This window comes from Protopterus annectens, chromosome 7.part1 (genome assembly GCF_019279795.1).
Source record: "Protopterus annectens isolate FY-2018-M chromosome 7.part1, PAN1.0, whole genome shotgun sequence".
Taxonomy (NCBI): domain Eukaryota; kingdom Metazoa; phylum Chordata; order Ceratodontiformes; family Protopteridae; genus Protopterus; species Protopterus annectens.
The window spans coordinates 444995286-445014716 of record NC_056740.1 but is presented as its reverse complement, the minus strand read 5'-3'; the positions used below and the strand labels follow the sequence as shown (position 1 = coordinate 445014716).

Genomic DNA, 19431 nt, shown 5'->3' with positions numbered 1-19431 from the left:
TAAGACAGATAAAAACAGTGGCATTTGGCATAAGAGCAGTGATGTCCTCGACTGTACGCATTGGATGATGAGGTATTTTCAGTGCTTTGTTCAAATCTCATGGATCAATACATATTCTGATATCATCTGAGCTTTTTTATGAGCACCGACCATGGAAGATACCTATTCTATAGGTTCTTCAACTGGACAAATCACACCTTGCCGCACCATTTTATCTAACTCAGCCTTGACTCTGTTCTGCATAGCTACTGGCTGGCCTGACAACTGGACTGACTTCAGGGTCTAACTTCATGGAGTACACAAGTTGTAGTTTGCCTAGTTTATCTTCAAAAAGATTAGCATAGGTAGAAAAAATAGACTGGGCAAAATTAGAGCAGTGGTCTTTCAAGCTTACATGGTGCACTTCTTTATTAAATGAAAGTAGTCCCATTTGGACACTGCCTCTGAGGCCTAATAATGACTGTACGTGTCTTTTGAATTAAAATTGCAAGTCAAAGCTGTTCCCAGCAGAGTAACATAAAAGCACTACTGAACCTTCAGTCCGAATTTCTTCACCACCATAAACAAGTTTTGCACACTTTGCCAAATCAAGCTTCTCACCAGCGCATACTCTATCAAATGTTTCTGCTGACATAACATTGCACTTTGAACCTGCATCAGCTTTGAGCTCTATGGGTCTCCCATTTATCTGAACAGTGCAAAATACTTCATTCATTGCCCATAACTCTACTGCATTGACTGTTTCATTAAGCACTGACACAACATCAATATAAAAAGTGGGGTTGCAGCTTTCTAATTGATCAACTTGCCTCTTTTAATGTTCTCTTTTAATAAAATAATGTTCTTTGTTTGATTTACAAAACCTTTTGAAATTATCCCATTTAATATTTGTGTGCTTTTTTGTGAACTCATATATCTGACAAATCTCAATGGTCTTATTCAAAGTAAAATCACTGTCCCGAAGCAAAATCTTTCTCACAGCATCATCCTTAATACCACACACGTCTGTCATTTATCAACTCATCCCTTAAATCACCAAACCTTAGGTTTTAGCCTTAAGAAAAATAGCTGTTATATATGCTGCAAAAGTTTCACCAGGCTTTTGATCTCTTGTGTAAAATAAGTGCCTTTCCACTGTAATATTTGTTTGGAAGTTGCACCTTTCTCTAAATTAACATTTTAAGCACTTGGATTCTTCCCTTGTTTCAGCCGGTACCACAATATGACAATTCCCCCTCTCCTGCAAACACAGCAGGTGCATACACAAATGAGTGCTCTCTTTCTATTGCTTCTGAACCAGCTAAAGTATTCAGAATAAATGCCTTTATATGGTCATCTTTATCAGAAATTGCAGCTTCTATGAAAATATCACACTCTTGATCAAACACTCTCCAATTCTCTGCAATATTATTATCAAAGACATGTGGAGGTGGTCTTCAAAATCCTTCAGCCATGCCAACAAAGTATGCCCAAACACAGGGAAAATACGGCCCCTGTAATTATATATGAACATGCACACACAGCCATCACTTGTAATAACATTCAAATGAACAATTAAACTCTCTCGAATACTGTACTTTGCGAAATATGCTTTGAAATTACTGTATTTTGTTAAATAACTGCACTGTAATACTGCACAAACATGCAAGCACTTTGTATACTTCGGATATTTTGAATAGCTTTAATTAATACCAAAAAGTAACTCATAGTGAAAAAATGTGACCATTTTCCTTATTTTGTACATTTCATGTTATTCAGACTTTATTTCAAACATTTTCCATAATTATTTTGAATATTTTTTCAGTCTTTTAATAACCGCTTTTGAAAACCTTCTTTAGAACACATACAAAAATGAAAAAAAAACTTAACATCTTGATATAAATCACAAATCACACCACTCAACCAATGCTAAATCATCAATTCAAGTTAAACAATTAAGAATCAATTCCACTCAATTAAAACTGTTACCTAGTTATTAACTGGGTAACCCTTTAACTTCCTATCCTTCAAGTAACACTTGATGTTTATATGTTCGTTCACACCTGGCAAAACATCAGCTTTTAATTTTATCTGCCAATGAACCTCTCTTTTCTCAACTTGATTCTTAAAAATCCCCTCCTGTTTTGTCATGATTTACCTGTCATAAAATAGCAAAATAAAATTTTTTGTATTTAGTTCAAACCAGGGTATAAAAATCCACAAAGAAATGGTGAAGCAACCAAGGCACAGAATGTCCTAGTTTAAACGCAGTCCAAGGATAAATAAAAGGTAGGTAAAATCCAAGGTAAATTTATTCACTCAGGTAAGCGCTTTCATGATACACATATCACTTCTTCAGACCTTCAAACAAACACTTCCTACTCAACTCTATTTAAACAGTATTCAAACCAATCAAATCAAACCAATTAATGCTTGAAGTAATTAGCACTTAAAGTAAAACCAGTCATTCTACAATATATACAAAGTCATACTGGAAAACATTTCAAGTATAGATACGTAATAAATATTGTAACATAAAATGCATTAGTTAAAAATGAATTAGTTAAAAATGATTAAAATATATATTTAATATGTCTTTCATTAAAATAATTTCATTTAATTTCATTTGAACAACTTCCTATTCTTCAAAACTGGTTTCAAGGGTATTCTATCATTAAGGCCCTTTCCTTTATTAGCTCTTAGTCTGATAATCCACCTAGTTTCAGAGGTCTCTGTATAGTTCCTTATATCACCACCTCTCTCATTAGGAATAGTTCTCTCAATAACTGAGAACATAAAATTATGGTCATTGCCTTCAGAGGACACATGTTTGGCTAACGCATTAGTGGCAACACCATTCCTAATATTTAATAAGTGTTCCCTGATTCTAAATCTTAGCTGTCTGTCAGTCTTGCCCACATAAAATGCAGAACATTTCTGACAGACAGCCAAGTAGACCACATGGTTTGTGTTACAGTTAGCTGCTACACTAAAATCATATATTCGCTTAGTGTCTGGATGTGTAAATACATTCTCATGATTTATGTATATGCATTGATTGCATCTACCACAAGGAACCGTCCCTTTTACTCCTGCCATATCTTGTCCCTTATTATGATGTGGATAGCATAACATCCTTTTCAAAGATTTCCTGTTCTTAAACATAAAACTTGGATTTTCCCCTACAACTTGTTTGATTTCTGGATTCTGTGTTAATATATTCCAGTTCTTTTTTATCACATTGGTTACTATATTCACATCACTGGTAAAATAAGTAGAGAATCTAACAGATTCATTTTTATGTTGAACATAACCTGTTCTATCATTATTGGGCATTGAAAATATGGCTTGCCTATACTATCTCTCCATGAAGTAGATGCATCCAGTATACCTGAGGTCATATTATCAGTGTAACCCTTTCATTAAATCTGCGTTTCAGACTAGTTAGTTCTTCCTTAAATTCATCATCCCTGGCTGTTAGCCTTGAAGTCCTAAGGGTTTGCCCTTTTACTACATTCTTAAAGATATGTCCTGGATGCATACTGCTTCTGTGGAGTAAAGTATTTCTATGGCATTTCTTCCTAAACAACTTGGTGGTTATCCCATTCACATCATCCATACTAATCATTACATCAAGAAATTCTATTTCCTGTCTAGAGTATTTCATCTCAAATTTTAGAAAGTCAGTGCTGTTATTAATTTCTGTAGTGAATTCTTTTAACGTTGCATCATCACCACTCCACAACAGGAAGAGGTCATCAACAAACCGTTTATAAAATTGGATCTGGGGCCATCTTTCATTAGTAAGCACATTCCTGTTTTCCCATGTGGCCATGACGAGATTGGCATAGCTATTTGTGCTTGCCGTCCCCATGGCCACACCATCTTTCTGCTTATATAACTTACCATCAAAACTCAACACATTATTGGTTAAAACTAACTCCATTAATAAGCATATTAGATCTATTTTCTTTCCATCACATGTCCCTTCTTCCAGCAAATATTGTCTTAACAATTCTAATCCGGTTGTATTCGGAATACAAGTAAACAACGAGCATACATCTAGTGTCACTAATAGAAGATCTCCATCTTGTCTTTCATATGCATTATTAAACACATATAGGTCCTGCAAGAATTGCTTAGTCTCTTAGAATATTCCTGTTCTTATTTACTAACATTCTTAAATTCTTCTCAACATATATGGAGATAGACTCTGTAGACCAGTTACGTCCTGACACTATAGGTCTTAAAGGAGGTTGATATACATCCTTATGGATTTTCGGCAGACCATGTATGCTAGGCACTAGAGGTTCTTTTACCTTAAAGTAATCGTATAGCTCATTTGAGATGGTATTATCTAATAAACAATCATATAGTGTCCCATCCAATCATGATAACATCCCCTGCATATCAGCTTGGCTGATATTTTCATATACAGAAGTATCCTGTAGCATTTCATACATCGCTGTGTCATAATACATTTTATCCATTAAAACTACAGGGCCACCTTTATCTGCTTGCTTAATGATAACATTTTTGTCAGACTGTAATTGTTTTAAAGCATTCCATTCATCCCTGCTAAAATTGGAGAAAGTTTTAGTTCTGTTTTTACCATTCACATTTTCAAATATTTCATTTTCACAAATGTTAATAAAAACATCAATAACTGGATGGCTTGGTGGAATAAACAAACTAGGTTTCTTATATACATTAACATCTTTAGGCTCACCACCCTGATTTTTTAAAAAGCATTTTTAGCAAAACATTCCTACCAAACATGTGCAAATCTAAAATGGTATCAGTTACCTCAGTCCGTTGTGATGGAATAAAAGAAAGTCCCCTTTCCAATACATTTCTTTCATGTTCAGTCAGATTCCTTGAGGAAATATTTAAAACTATACTTCCTTTCTCCATGCCTTCTTGGATACACCCAGGGCTGGAGGGCTTGTAGGTATTTTCCTTTTGTTGCGGTTCATGCTGTACGACCTGCCTCTCTGTAATTGTCTCTCTGAAGTATTCAGTTTTATTGGAAACGTGTGAAAAACCTGTTTTGATGTACCTTCTTGTCCATCATTTTGTATTCCTGATGTGGCTTTCTTTTGTTGCACTTCCTCGGTGGACTCCAGCCTTCGCCTCTCTTCCACTTTTTCACTCGAGTGAACAAAAGTTGTTGACACTTGCTCGGTGGATTCCAGCCTTCGCTTCCCTTCCGTTCCACCATTTAAACGAGCTGTTGAAGTCATCGCTAAAGGAACGCTAATAGTTGGAGGAGCGTTAGATTTAGTCCTCGCTCCTAAACTCCTCTCCTCTTCAAAACTCTCTATAGTGATGTCATCTCATCGTTTAGCGTGGCCCCCCCTTCTCATTGTTTAAGGTCGCACCTTCTTTAATACGATCATAATTACTATTTTTGGGCCATACAAAGATGTGCCCTTCCTTAAAATCCCTTTTGTCCCTTTCAAGTTTGTGAAATTTCTGTCGTAGTAGTCTATGTTCAAAAACTGCTACAGATTCAGCTATCGAAGTACATTTCTCATCCACTAATTTATGTGGATATGAAGCAAATAATGATTCCTGTTCAGAAATTACATTGGCCCTTATTTCTTCCTCTTCTTTAACAGAGGATTCCAATAATAGGTGGATATAGTTAAAGCTCAGTTCTAAATTGAGCTGCTGCCATTTACTTAACAGCTCAGGTTGCCTTTCCCCTTGATTTGGCATTTTCAGGACTCTAAGTCCTCTGGGAATGACATGATTTTTCAAACATGCTTCAAAATAACATCTCTGTGTATATAGCTTCTTAATCTTGTACAGGCCATCCTCTAGTCCATGTGTTGCCCTCAAAAAGGCAGCATAGTCTATTTATTCATGTTCTATACCATTTCCATCAAAAAAAGTCTCATTAGATAGCAAAGGATTACCATTCTTATTTAGCAGTTCATGTAGTATATACGATGCTTTCTTTGGTATTCCAGTTTCCACATTTGGAGAATAATCAAGTTCTATCTCAAGTGCAACAGTTACAGTTATACGTTCTTCAGCCATTGTTCCCAACTGTAATCAAAAGATAAAAATCCAAGAAAATGCTAGACAGGAAACAGCTAGGATAAGTACTCCACCAAGGTACAATAAAGTCATAAAAATCCACAAAGAAATGGTGAAGCAACCAAGGCACAGAGACTCTAAGCAATTCTTGCAGGACCTATATGTGTTTAATAATGCATATGAAAGACAAGATGGAGATCTTCTATTAGTGACACTAGATGTATGCTCATTGTTTACTTGTATTCCGAATACAACCGGATTAGAATTGTTAAGACAATATTTGCTGGAAGAAGGGACATGTGATGGAAAGAAAATAGATCTAATATGCTTATTAATGGAGTTAGTTTTAACCAATAATGTGCTGAGTTTTGATGGTAAGTTATATAAGCAGAAAGATGGTGTGGCCATGGGGATGGCAAGCACAAATAGCTATGCCAATCTCGTCATGGCCACATGGGAAAACAGGAATGTGCTTACTAATGAAAGATGGCCCCAGATCCAATTTTATAAACGGTTTGTTGATGACCTCTTCCTGTTGTGGAGTGGTGATGATGTAACGTTAAAATAATTCACTACAGAAATTAATAACAGCACTGACTTTCTAAAATTTGAGATGAAATACTCTAGACAGGAAATAGAATTTCTTGATGTAATGATTAGTATGGATGATGTGAATGGGATAACCACCAAGTTGTTTAGGAAGAAATGCCATAGAAATACTTTACTCCACAGAAGCAGTATGCATCCAGGACATATCTTTAAGAATGTAGTAAAAGGGTAAACCCTTAGGACTTCAAGGCTAACAGCCAGGGATGATGAATTTAAGGAAGAACTAACTAGTCTGAAACGCAGATTTAATGAAAGGGGTTACACTGATAATATGACCTCAGGTATACTGGATGCATCTACTTCATGGAGAGATAGTATAGGCAAGCCATATTTTTCAATGCCCAATAATGATAGAACAGGTTATGTTCAACATAAAAATGAATCTGTTAGATTCTCTACTTATTTTACCAGTGATGTGAATATAGTAACCAATGTGATAAAAAAGAACTGGAATATATTAACACAGAATCCAGAAATCAAACAAGTTGTAGGGGAAAATCCAAGTTTTATGTTTAAGAACAGAAAATCTTTGAAAAGGATGTTATGCTATCCACATCATAACAAGGGACAAGATATGGCAGGAGTAAAAGGGACAGTTCCTTGTGGTAGATGCAATCAATGCATATACATAAATCATGAGAATGTATTTATACATCCAGACACTAAGCGAATATATGATTTTAGTGTAGCAGCTAACTGTAACACAAACCATATGGTCTACTTGGCTGTCTGTCAGAAATGCTCTGCATTTTATGTGGGCAAGACTGACAGACAGCTAAGATTTAGAATCAGGGAACACTTATTAAATATTAGGAATGGTGTTGCCACTAATGCGTTAGCCAAACATGTGTCCTCTGAAGGCAATGACCATAATTTTATGTTCTCAGTTATTGAGAGAACTATTCCTAATGAGAGAGGTGGTGATATAAGGAACTATACAGAGACCTCTGAAACTAGGTGGATTATCAGACTAAGAGCTAATAAAGGAAAGGGCCTTAATGATAGAATACCCTTGAAACCAGTTTTGAAGAATAGGAGGTTGTTCAAATGAAATTAAATTATTTTAATGAAAGACAGATAAATGTATTAAATATATATTTTAATCATTTTTAACTAATTCATTTTTAACTAATGCATTTTATGTTACAATATTTATTACGTATCTATACTTGAAATGTTTTCCAGTATGACTTTGTATATATTGTAGAATGACTGGTTTTACTTTAAGTGCTAATTACTTCAAGCATTAATTGGTTTGATTTGATTGGTTTGAATACTGTTTAAATAGAGTTGAGTAGGAAGTGTTTGTTTGAAGGTCTGAAGAAGTGATATGTGTATCATGAAAGCGCTTACCTGAGTGAATAAATTTACCTTGGATTTTACCTACCTTTTATTTATCCTTGGACTGCGTTTAAACTAGGACATTCTGTGCCTTGGTTGCTTCACCATTTCTTTGTGGATTTTTATGACTTTATTGTACCTTGGTGGAGTACTTATCCTAGCTGTTTCCTGTCTAGCATTTTCTCAAACCAGGGTATGTTTATACAATGCATTTGAGTTGTCCTTGGTTTTGATGGCATATAAATGTTCCTATATCTTATCACATAGGCTACGAGTAGTCATGCCAATGTAAAAACTTTCACATCCTGAACAAACCCCTATTCAGACAACTCCTTTGGAACCACAATGAAACCTCTCATTAGGTTTAACCATAAAATCTAAATGTGACATAAAGAAGGACCATCATAAATAAATCTATAAATAGAACAATCATGACACTTATTTGTCCCTTTTTCTCTATCAGTACCTAGAGGTCTTAACTTTAGTATAATTTTTCTCAAAAAGTTGCTTAAAACGTATATCTTTTTTGTTAAGAAACATAGGATGCTTTCCTAACACCTCAACTAAGTCTTTGTTTCCACTAATAATTTTCCTAGCTAAAAGCCTAGATAAATCAGCTCAAGAAATTATTGTTAAAGGTATACTTTATTCAAACCTATACTTCATGGTGGTTTTGAAATTAAAAACTGTTCTAAGAAAGGAGTAACAGTTCAAAGTGAGAATATAGGGAATCATTCCACACCATGTTGTGTTTTGGATATGACAGTGGGCACTAGTGATATTAGACAGGTGACAGAAACCAATTGGAAAATTATAACATAACAGCCACAGGCCTTCCTGTAAAACCTTCAATGTTAATTGACATTTATCTGTATTATTCTGTACCAACCTTTCGTTTTCAACTTACTGTTCCAAACATTGTAAGTGTTGCAACTGATTATATTGTGTTTTTATTAAAGTTGGAACTCTTCTCCCCAAATGTCTGCTGAAAATGAACACTGCTCTATCAGACTATTACAGTTAACAAATGCAAAATAAGATAGAATAAATAGATAATAGTTTTATTGCTGCTACCCACACCTCAACCTTAATTGTGTTGTCTAGACAACATCAGTTGAAAACAAAAAAGCGGATTGTGCATAATGTGATGGCCACACTGGCTGGGATTCTACACAAATCATGTTTGCTTTATACTCAGAATAAAATTAGGTAGTGATAATTATAATAAAGCTTATTCTACACAGACTGTAGTTACTTCATTTCTCAGGACAAAGTTAAGTGGTGGTCAGTATAGTAAAACTACACCATCTGCTGTGCAGTATGAATTAAAAAGTCCTGGTGAGGTACAGACACAGCATTCCAACTTTGGGCACTCCCCTCCGAAATGTACCTGTAGTTGAATTAAAAAAAAAAACTTTTTCAAGCTTTGCTAACAGCTTCTTCTGGACATGAGCTCATGTTGGCTGCTGTCATGGAGAATATTGTCCTCTAATAAAGCAATTACATCAGGATATTTTCCATGGAATTCCCTGGTAGGGTAATAACAAGTGCTTTCCATGGATTTCCCTGCTAGGGTAATAACTTTTTTCAATGGATTTCCCTGCTAGGGTAATAATAAATGCTTTCCGTGGATTTCCCTGCTAGGGTAATAATAATAAATGTTTTCCATGGATTACCCTGCTAGGGTAATAACAACTGCTATCCATGGATTTCCCCTGCTAGGGTAATAGCAAGTGCTTTCCACGGATTTCCCTGTTAGGGTAATAGCAAGTGCTTCTGTGGATTGCCCTGCTAGGGCAATAATAAGTGTCTTCCATGGATTTCCCTGCTAGGGTAATAATAAGTGTCTTCCATGGATTTCCCTGCTAGGGTAATAATAAGTGTTTTCCATGGATTTCCCTGCTAGGGTAATAACAAGTTTGGGTTCCCTTTTGTATTCTTCCCACCCCACCATGCACAAGTGCCCCACAGCTGCTGTTGTCCAGTCCTTGGGCACTTAGGTGGTCAATGATCTGTTATACAGTGGCTTAGTATAAAAACATCTGCTTCACAGGCCTAGGCTCAATCCTGACTTTGGTCATCATCTGTTTAGAGATTACATGTTCTCCCTGTGTCTGCATGAGTTTTTTTTGAGTACTAATATTAAACTAGAAGCCGTCCATCTGATGGTGGTAGATTTATATCTGCTGTTAAAGAACTGTTTGCTAAATTAGAAGTGATGCTTTTTATGAAATTTTATTAAAGTTGTTTCTGCTTTCATCATTTCGCTTTTTCCAAGCTCCATTATCTTCTCACCTCCCAAAAAACATGCTTGGCTAATGGCTGCACTAAATTCTCCTTATATTTATTTGCTGCATTTGCTCTTATGGTTTGGTTCATGGGTGAAAAGGGGCTATAGCCTGCTCTGCTTACCTGGTTAACAAGTGTTAAAATAAAAATAAGTGAAGTGAAAAGAAAAATATACAACAGTATGACCTTTTACCTCTTCCATTCGAATGATTAGCCTGTCGAGTTCTCCGATCCTCTCATCTCTCTCATGTATTCTTCTCTCTACATTTTTTATCTTCTCATGAGCTTCTTCAACCTCCTTCAGGAACTGAGTTGTTTTTGCCTTCATAAGAAAAAAAAATGAGTGTAAATAAGTGCTTTTTATAAACATCAATGTTTCTGCTTTTTAAAACTGTTTTATGAATTAAAGTTACTTTATTGTTGATTTATATAGGGCTGTCAATAAAATATTAAGAACAGTGGAAACAGCTGCAGAATAATGGCCCCTCTATGATACTTTAACCTCTTAAGAGCCCTAAAATATGCTGCCAGTTCTCGATACTAGCTTACACCCCAATTTCCATCTGATTGTAATTTGCAAAAAATCAACTGCATCATTATGAATGAACATAACATAAATAATAAAAGCAAACACGTGTAGCAAAACATATTCACTGCTATTTATAAAGAATTATCCAGACTATTTCAAGACTTCATTATAACACACACAGTCATCTTAACAGCATTAAGGGGACCACCTTTTAACATGCTCATCTTTTCATCCTCCAACTCGAACCTACATGTATGACTAAATTCAGCCCCCTCCCCAAAGTACTGCCATCTTAATATGCCTCTGTCCTATAGCCTCATCTGATTAAGAACTAAACAGCCTATAAGAGAAAATAATTCTTATCATTCATCCTTACTGTTCCTTACTTGTCACACATATCTTACAGCTTTTCATATTAAATCTCTTTCACTTGTAGCAGTGACAGGAAACCTTAATACCCTTTGCCATCCCAACCAATATGCCCTTCCTCACTTGTATAACTGCAAACATTTCCAGAGCTCAGATTACCTTTTAACAACTTTCCTACATATTAATACTATAATTAGTCATAATATGTTCACTAAATTTAGCAATTGCACCCAACAACACTGAAACTCAGAAATATACCCTTACAAACCACTGTTAATATGCAGTGTATTATCTGGGCCATCCTCAGTCATCATCATCTTCTTTTGGCTGTTCCAGTTAGGGGTCTCCACAGTGGATCATCTGTTTCCATTTCTTCCTGTCCTCTGCATCTTGCTCTGCCACACCAACCACCTGCATGTCCTCTCTCACCACATCCATAAACCTTATCTTAGGCCTTCCTCTTTTCCTGTTACCTGGAAGCTTCATCCTTAGCATCTTTTTCCCAATATACTCAGCATCCCTCCTCAGCACATGTCCAAGCCAACGTAATCGTGCCTCTCTGGCTTTGTCTCCAAACCTTCCAACCTGGGCTGACCCTCTAATATACTTATTCCTAATCCTGTCCACCCTCGTCACACCCAGTGCAAATCTTAACATCTTTAACTCTGCCACATCCAGCTCTGACTCCTGCCTTTTTGTCAATGCCACTGTCTCCAACCCATATAACATAGCTGGTCTCACTACCCTCTTGTAGACCTTCCCTTTCACTCTTACTGGTACTCGTCTGTCACAAATCACTCCTGACACTCTTCTCCACCCACTCCATCCTGCCTGTACTCTCTTCTTTACCTCTTTTCCACACTCACCGTTACTCTGAACTATTGATCCCAAGTATTTAAACTCATCCACCTTCGCCACCTCTACTCCTTGCATCCTCGCCATTCCTCTATCCTCCCTCTCATTCACACACATATATTCTGTCTTAGTCCTGCTGAACTTCATTCCTCTTCTCTCTAGAGCATATCTCCATCTCTCCAAGGTCTCCTCCACCTGTTCCCTACTCTCACTACAGATCACAATGTTATCTGCTAACATCATAGTCCATGGGGACTCCTGTCTGATCTCGTCTGTCAACCTGTCCATCACCATTGCAAGTAAGAAAGGGCTCAGAGTTGATCCTTGATGTATCCCCACCTCCACCTTAAACGCATCCGTCACTCCCACCGCAGACCTCACCACTGTCACACTACCCTCGTACATATCCTGTACCACTCTTATATACTTCTCTGACACTCCCAACTTCCTCATACAATACCACACCTCCTCTCTAGGCACCCTGTCATATGCTTTCTCTAAGTCTACAAAAACACAATGCAACTCCTTCTGACCTACTCTGTACTTCTCCATCAACACTCTCAGAGCAAACATCGCATCTGTAGTGCTCTTTCCCGGCATGAAACCATACTGCTGATCACTAATAATCACATCCCTTCTTAACCTAGCTTCCACTACTCTTTCCCATAACTTCATGTTGTGACTGATCAGTTTAATCCCTCTGTAGTTACTACAGCTCTGCACATCACCCTTATACTTAAAAATCTGTACCAAAACACTTTTTCTCCATTCCTCAGGCATCCTCTCACTTTCCAAGATTTCATTAAACAATCTGGTTAAAAATTCCACTGCCATTTCACCTAAACACCTCCATGCTTCCACAGGTATGTCATCTGGACCAACAGCCTTTCCATTCTTCATCCTCTTCATAGCTATCCTTACTTCCTCCTTGCTAATCCATTGTACTTCATGATTCACTATCCCCACATCATCCAACCTTCTCTCCCTCTCATTCTCTTCATTCATCAACCCCTCAAAGTAGTCCTTCCATCTCCTCAACACACTCTCCTCGCTTGTGAGTATGTTTCCCTCATTATCCTTTATCACCTTTACCTGCTGCACATTTTTCCTAGCTTGGTCCCTCTGTCCTTTTCTCCCTCCTTAGTGTCCAACCTTTCATACAACTCTTCATATGCCTTATCCTTAGCCTTCGCCACCTCTCTCTTTGCATGCACCTCATCTCCTTATACTCCTGTCTACTTTCTTCATCTCTCTGACAATCCCACATCTTCTTTGCCAACCTCTTTCTCTGTATACTCTCCTGTACTTCCTCATTCCACCACCATGTCTCCTTGTCATCCTTCCTTTGTCCAGATGTCATACCAAGCACCTTTCTAGCTGTCTCCCTTACTATCTCTGCTGTAGTTACCCAGCTATTTGGTAACTCTTCACTGCCACACAATGCCTGTCTTAACTCATCCCTGAACTCCACCTCACAATTACCCTTTTTCAATTTTCACCATTTGATCCTTGGTGCTGCCCTCACACACCTCCTCCTCTTCTTGATCGCCAACGTCATCCTAAAAAACCACCATCCTATGCTGCCTAACTACACTTTCCCTGGTCACCACTTTACAGTCTCCAATCTCCTTCAAACTGGCCCTCCCACATAAGATATAATCCACCTGTGTGTATCTTCCTCCACTCTTGTATGTCACCCTATGCTCCTCCCTCTTGTTAAAATACGTATTCACCACAGCCATATCCATCCTTTTCACAAAATCCACTACCATCTGACCTTCTGCATTCCTTTGCTTAACACCATACCTACCCATCACTTCCTCATCCCCTCTGTTCACTTCACCAACATGCCCATTGAAATCTGCTCCAATCACCACTCTCTCACCCTTGGGTACAGTCATCACCACTTCATCCAACTCACTCCAAAAATTTTCTTTCTCATCCATCACACACCCAATTTGTGGAGCATATGCACTAACAACATTCACCATTACACCATCAATTTCCAGTTTCATAAACATCACTCTATCTGACACTCTTTTCACCTCCAAAACACTCTTAGCATACTGTTACGCCATTTCTCCTCCCATCCACACCATGATAAAACAATTTGAACCCACCACCGATATACCTAGCCTTACTACCCTTCCATCTGGTCTCTTGCACACACAATATACCAACCTTCCTTCTGTCCATCATATCAGCTAGCTCTCTCCATATACCAGTCATACTTCCAACATTCAAAGTTCCGACCCTCACTACCGCAGTCCTAGCCTTTCTCCTCTTTTCCTGCCTTCGGCCATGACTTCCGCCTCTTCTCCTCCTTCAGTCAACAGTAGCCCAATTTCCGCTAGCACCTTGTTGGCTAACAGTACTGGTAGCAGTCATTGTTAACCCAGGCCTTGACCGATCCGGTATGGAAATATTTACTGGTGTCCGCATGACTTTTTGGGCAAAGTTTTATGCCGGATGCCATTCCTGATGCAACCCTCCCCATTTATCTGGGCATGGGTCTGGCACAAAGAAATGCACTGGCTTATGCATCCCCAGTGGCCGGGTTCTGGGCCATCCTCAATAAAAAATCAAAAGTCAAAACACAAGCAATATATAAAATAACTAACAAAAAATTATCCCTTCAGTTAGGTACAAGCAGTATTTTGCTTGGAATATTGTCCAAAGACAATTGTATGAAAAATACCTTTTTACAATCCACACCACTTACACAGCTATTGCATTCTCATACAACATCCATTTTTAACAATATTTCAATCATTAATAAGCCCATGGAAATATAGACCATCCTTCCACCACTACACAGCAGATGTTAAAATTATAGCACCCACTGGAACAACTAGACACCCTAACGAACATTAACAAAATAATATAAATGTTCATCTTACTTCTTTACCATAAAAAAAATATCCAGCCCTTCAAAATTATGCACCAACCCATTAGGAAGCACCCTAGGAGTACTTATAAAAAAGACAGAAAGAAAATTTCCATTGTTGTAGGAGCATAATTATACAGTTTCATCATTTACTTATATTCCTATGCCTCCCCTACAGACAGTTATAAAGCTATAATACTATACGTACATACCTTTATATTTTTAAGGCCTGGAACTCATAATTAGGTCACTAAAATATACACCATCCCATCCCATCCCTTATCCCATCCCTCCTATATGGAGCCCCACTCCTTACTAACATACAATCCTCCCTCAAACCAAAACTCTCCTCTTGTTACAATAAAATTTCAAAATTTGCGACAGGCCACAGATCTTCTACATACCATTGCACTGCCCTTCACAAACTTAATTAGCTAGAACTACCCAACTACCTCACCTATATTCAACTCATCCAAGCACACAAACTTATCTTTAGACCCTCTCTCTGCCCCTCCCTTGCCACCACTTTTAAAATGCATCTACCCAATAGATCCCCCAGATCTAACTCCCAAAATCTGATTGAACTGCACAAACCTTCTTGTCCACCAGGCAATCATCTTCTGTACTTCTCCCTAGCTCGCCTGTGAAATTCTCTCCCTCCACTAATCAATACTACTAGCAGCCTCTCTTCCTTTAAAACCTTACTCCACTCCCATCTAACATCCCAATGGGAATGCTCCTGTTCCCATCCCGCATAAAGTCCCCCAACTTAAGCTACTCCCTAGGATTCAGTACATCTGCAAACTTCCTCCTATGATTTCTTAACTCTGATAAGCATCTGTTGGAATCATCAGATTTGTATATAAATATGATTGTAGAACACTTTTATAAGCATCTGTTGGAATCATCAGATTTGTATATAAATATGATTGTATAGCACTTTTATAAGCATCTGTTGCAATAAACAGATTTTGTATATAAATATGATTGTAGAACACTTTTATAAGCATCTGTTGCAATCAACAGATTTGTATATAAATATGATTGTATAACACTTTTATAAGCATCTGTTGCAATAAACAGATTTTTATATATAAATATGATTGTAGAACACTTTTATAAGCATCTGTAACAATCATCAGATTTGTATATAAATATGATTGTAGAACACTTTTATAAGCATCTGTTGGAATCATCAGATTTGTATATAAATATGATTGTATAGCACTTTTATAAGCATCTGTTGCAATAAACAGATTTTGTATATAAATATGATTGTAGAACACTTTTATAAGCATCTGTTGCAATCAACAGATTTGTATATAAATATGATTGTATAACACTTTTATAAGCATCTGTTGCAATAAACAGATTTTTATATATAAATATGATTGTAGAACACTTTTATAAGCATCTGTTACAATCAACAGATTTTGTATATAAATATGATTGTAGAACACTTTTATAAGCATCTGTTGTAATCATCAGATTTGTATATAAATATGATTGTATAACACTTTTATAAACATCTGTTGGAATCATCAGATTTGTATATAAATATGATTGTATAACACTTTTATAAGCATCTGTTACAATCAACAGATTTTGTATATAAATATGATTGTAGAACACTTTTATAAGCATCTGTTGGAATCATCAGATTTGTATATAAATATGATTGTAGAACACTTTTATAAGCATCTGTTTGAATCATCAGATTTTGTATATAAATATGATTGTAGAACACTTTTATAAGCATCTGTTATAATCATCAGATTTGTATATAAATATGATTGTATGACATCTTTATAAGCATCTGTTGGAATCATCAGATTTGTATATAAATATGATTGTTGAACACTTTTATAAGCATCTGTTGGAATCATCAGATTTGTATATAAATATGATTGTTGAACACTTTTATAAGCATCTGTTGGAATCATCAGATTTGTATATAAATATGATTGTATGACATCTTTATAAGCATCTGTTATAATCATCAGATTTGTATATAAATATGATTGTATGACACTTTTATAAGCATCTGTTGGAATCATCAGATTTGTATATAAATATGATTGTTGAACACTTTTCTTTTTTAAAGAATGCCTGCTTTTGCATCTCACTCATGCCATTTATTACCTGTATTACTGCACTATCTGTTGTTATAACTTGCTTTCTAATTAACTTGTATTTGTTTAATTTACTGGAACTTTTCTCCCCAGGACTCCATTGAAAATGGTCTCCTTGTGGCCCAATGGACCATCCTGGCAAACAGACTGCAAATAAATAAATAAATAAATAAATGAATATAAGGGATGTAGCATTATAACATACGTTTGTCGTTTTTGACTCGTTACTGTGGTGCACGACTCATACTTTGCATGTAATAGCATTCATTTGGCATGATACATACAGCATTCATATCAGACTTTTGTAATTTAGAAAAAAAACATCAACTTTTTATAGAGAATGTCTTTGTTAGGTATAACATTTCCAGTTTGGAACCACTGGTTATAATTCAGAATGAGAATCAGTTGCTCAGATCCATAGCTGTCAGTTCTCTCACATTTAATGCATATCATAAAACAGGTATTACGTATCCTCACACATGATCATCATAAGAAAAAAAAAAACTAATTATCAGTGTCAGTGGCTCAACATGTAGCAGATATGCCTTTAATGCTGGAATATTAGACAACAGTGGGTTCTTTTCCCGCACGAGTTGTTATAGATTCCTTTTCTATTAATGGTACTGCACTGAAGCACATATGATAGGGGATGTTACACTCCTTAGTTTTTTAAACTTCAGATGAGATGTCAAACCAAGATTCTATCCATTTAACTTGCAGTAGCTTAGGCTATACTGCTCAGACAAGCTCCACGTGGGTTTACAGAGTGGTCCTAGCAGCAAGGAACTCGAAAAAGCGACTACCTTCTGGATTTAAGTATCTTTGCTTTTTTTCACTGGAAATAGCTTCTGCTGCTTACTTTGAACTAGCCTGAACTGTTTTTTACTGATTACTGCATTTATTTTAAAATCTGCACTTAAAGTTACATTTAGTCGAATTTAATCGAAAGTTTGCTTGTTTGTTTGTTTAATTTAACTGTGGAGGCTGCCCACTAAAGTGTGCTAGCCTGTGTAACTAATTTATCACTGTCTCTGCATTTTCTGTGTGTTTCTACAAAAAAAAACCAAACAAAAAAAAAATAATCCTTGTTTTCCCGCCTTTCTCGACTAGTTTAGACCAGTATACAGGCATTGCTGTATTCTGGGCTGTGGTGTAGTTCCTGTGTTGTCCATTACCTTACTTGGATAGAAGGAAGTTTCTTTGCTCACCAGTGGGAGTGGGGAGCCTTGAGCAGTCTACCTGTCCTTGGGGGAAGTGACCTCAGCACAAGAAGCTGTAGTAATTGGTTGTTTGGGACCATTCCTAGCTCTTTTGTAGTTCACTGCTTAAAATCCACCTCTGGGCGTTTTTTTCTGGCTATACTGCTCAGACAAGCTCCACGTGGGTTTACAGAGTGGTCCTAGCAGCAAGGAACTCGAAAAAGCGACTACCCTCTGGATTTAAGTATCTTTGCTTTTTTTCCACTGGAAATAGCTTCTGCTGCTTACTTTGAACTAGCCTGAACTGTTTTTTTACTGATTACTGCATTTATTTTAAAATCTGCACTTAAAGTTACATTTAGTCGAATTTAATCAAAAGTTTGCTTGTTTGTTTGTTTAATTTAACTGTGGAGGCTGCCCACTAAAGTGTGCTAGCCTGTGTAACTAATTTATCACTGTCTCTGCATTTTCTGTGTGTTTCTACAAAAAAAACCCCAAAAAAACCCAAAAAAATAATCCTTGTTTTCCCGCCTTTCTCGACTAGTTTAGACCAGTATACAGGCATTGCTGTATTCTGGGCTGTGGTGTAGTTCCTGTGTTGTCCATTACCTTACTTGGATAGAAGGAAGTTTCTTTGCTCACCAGTGGGAGTGGGGAGCCTTGAGCAGCCTACCTGTCCTTGGGGGAAGTGACCTCAGCACAAAAAGCTGTAGTAATTGGTTGTTTGGGACCATTCCTAGCTCTTTTGTAGTTCACTGCTTAAAATCCGTGTTTGCCCGGCTTTGCGCGGTCGTGCGCATAGCGCAGCGCCGGTTAAACAAGGTTAAACTTTTCTGGCTCCGCCAAGTCTGCTCTTCAATTTTTCCCTTAGAACTGTTCTACTTGCAATCTAAACAGCCTATACTCTATCTGAAAAGCTCAGCACTTGCTCCTAAAGCATTTTTTACACATGTAAAGCACTCTTAAACAAAAGAAAGTACTTCATTCACCTAAATTCTGTTGAGTACCCATTTCACTATAGGTCCTTTCTGACTCAGTTACACAGCAATCTTTTTCACTATTTCTAGCATGTCGAAGGGTCGGTTGCTGGCGTCCTCTCCTGTTCAGCTGGTGAATCTGGGAATCTTGAGGCAATGTTACAATTGCCTCATGTACACAGACAACCCTCTCCTCCTCCCAACAAATACAAATATATGC

At 36.9% G+C, this 19431-nt stretch overlaps 1 protein-coding gene across 1 annotated transcript in view; it reads right to left on the bottom strand.

Moving 5' to 3' along the window:
• Positions 1 to 19431, bottom strand: part of LOC122807818 (myocardial zonula adherens protein-like) — a 1184151-nt gene that overhangs the window by 391951 nt on the left and 772769 nt on the right. The window contains exon 9 of the mRNA XM_044078905.1: positions 10457 to 10585. Coding sequence (XP_043934840.1) covers positions 10457 to 10585 — 129 coding nt within the window. The remainder of the gene's footprint in view (positions 1 to 10456; positions 10586 to 19431) is intronic.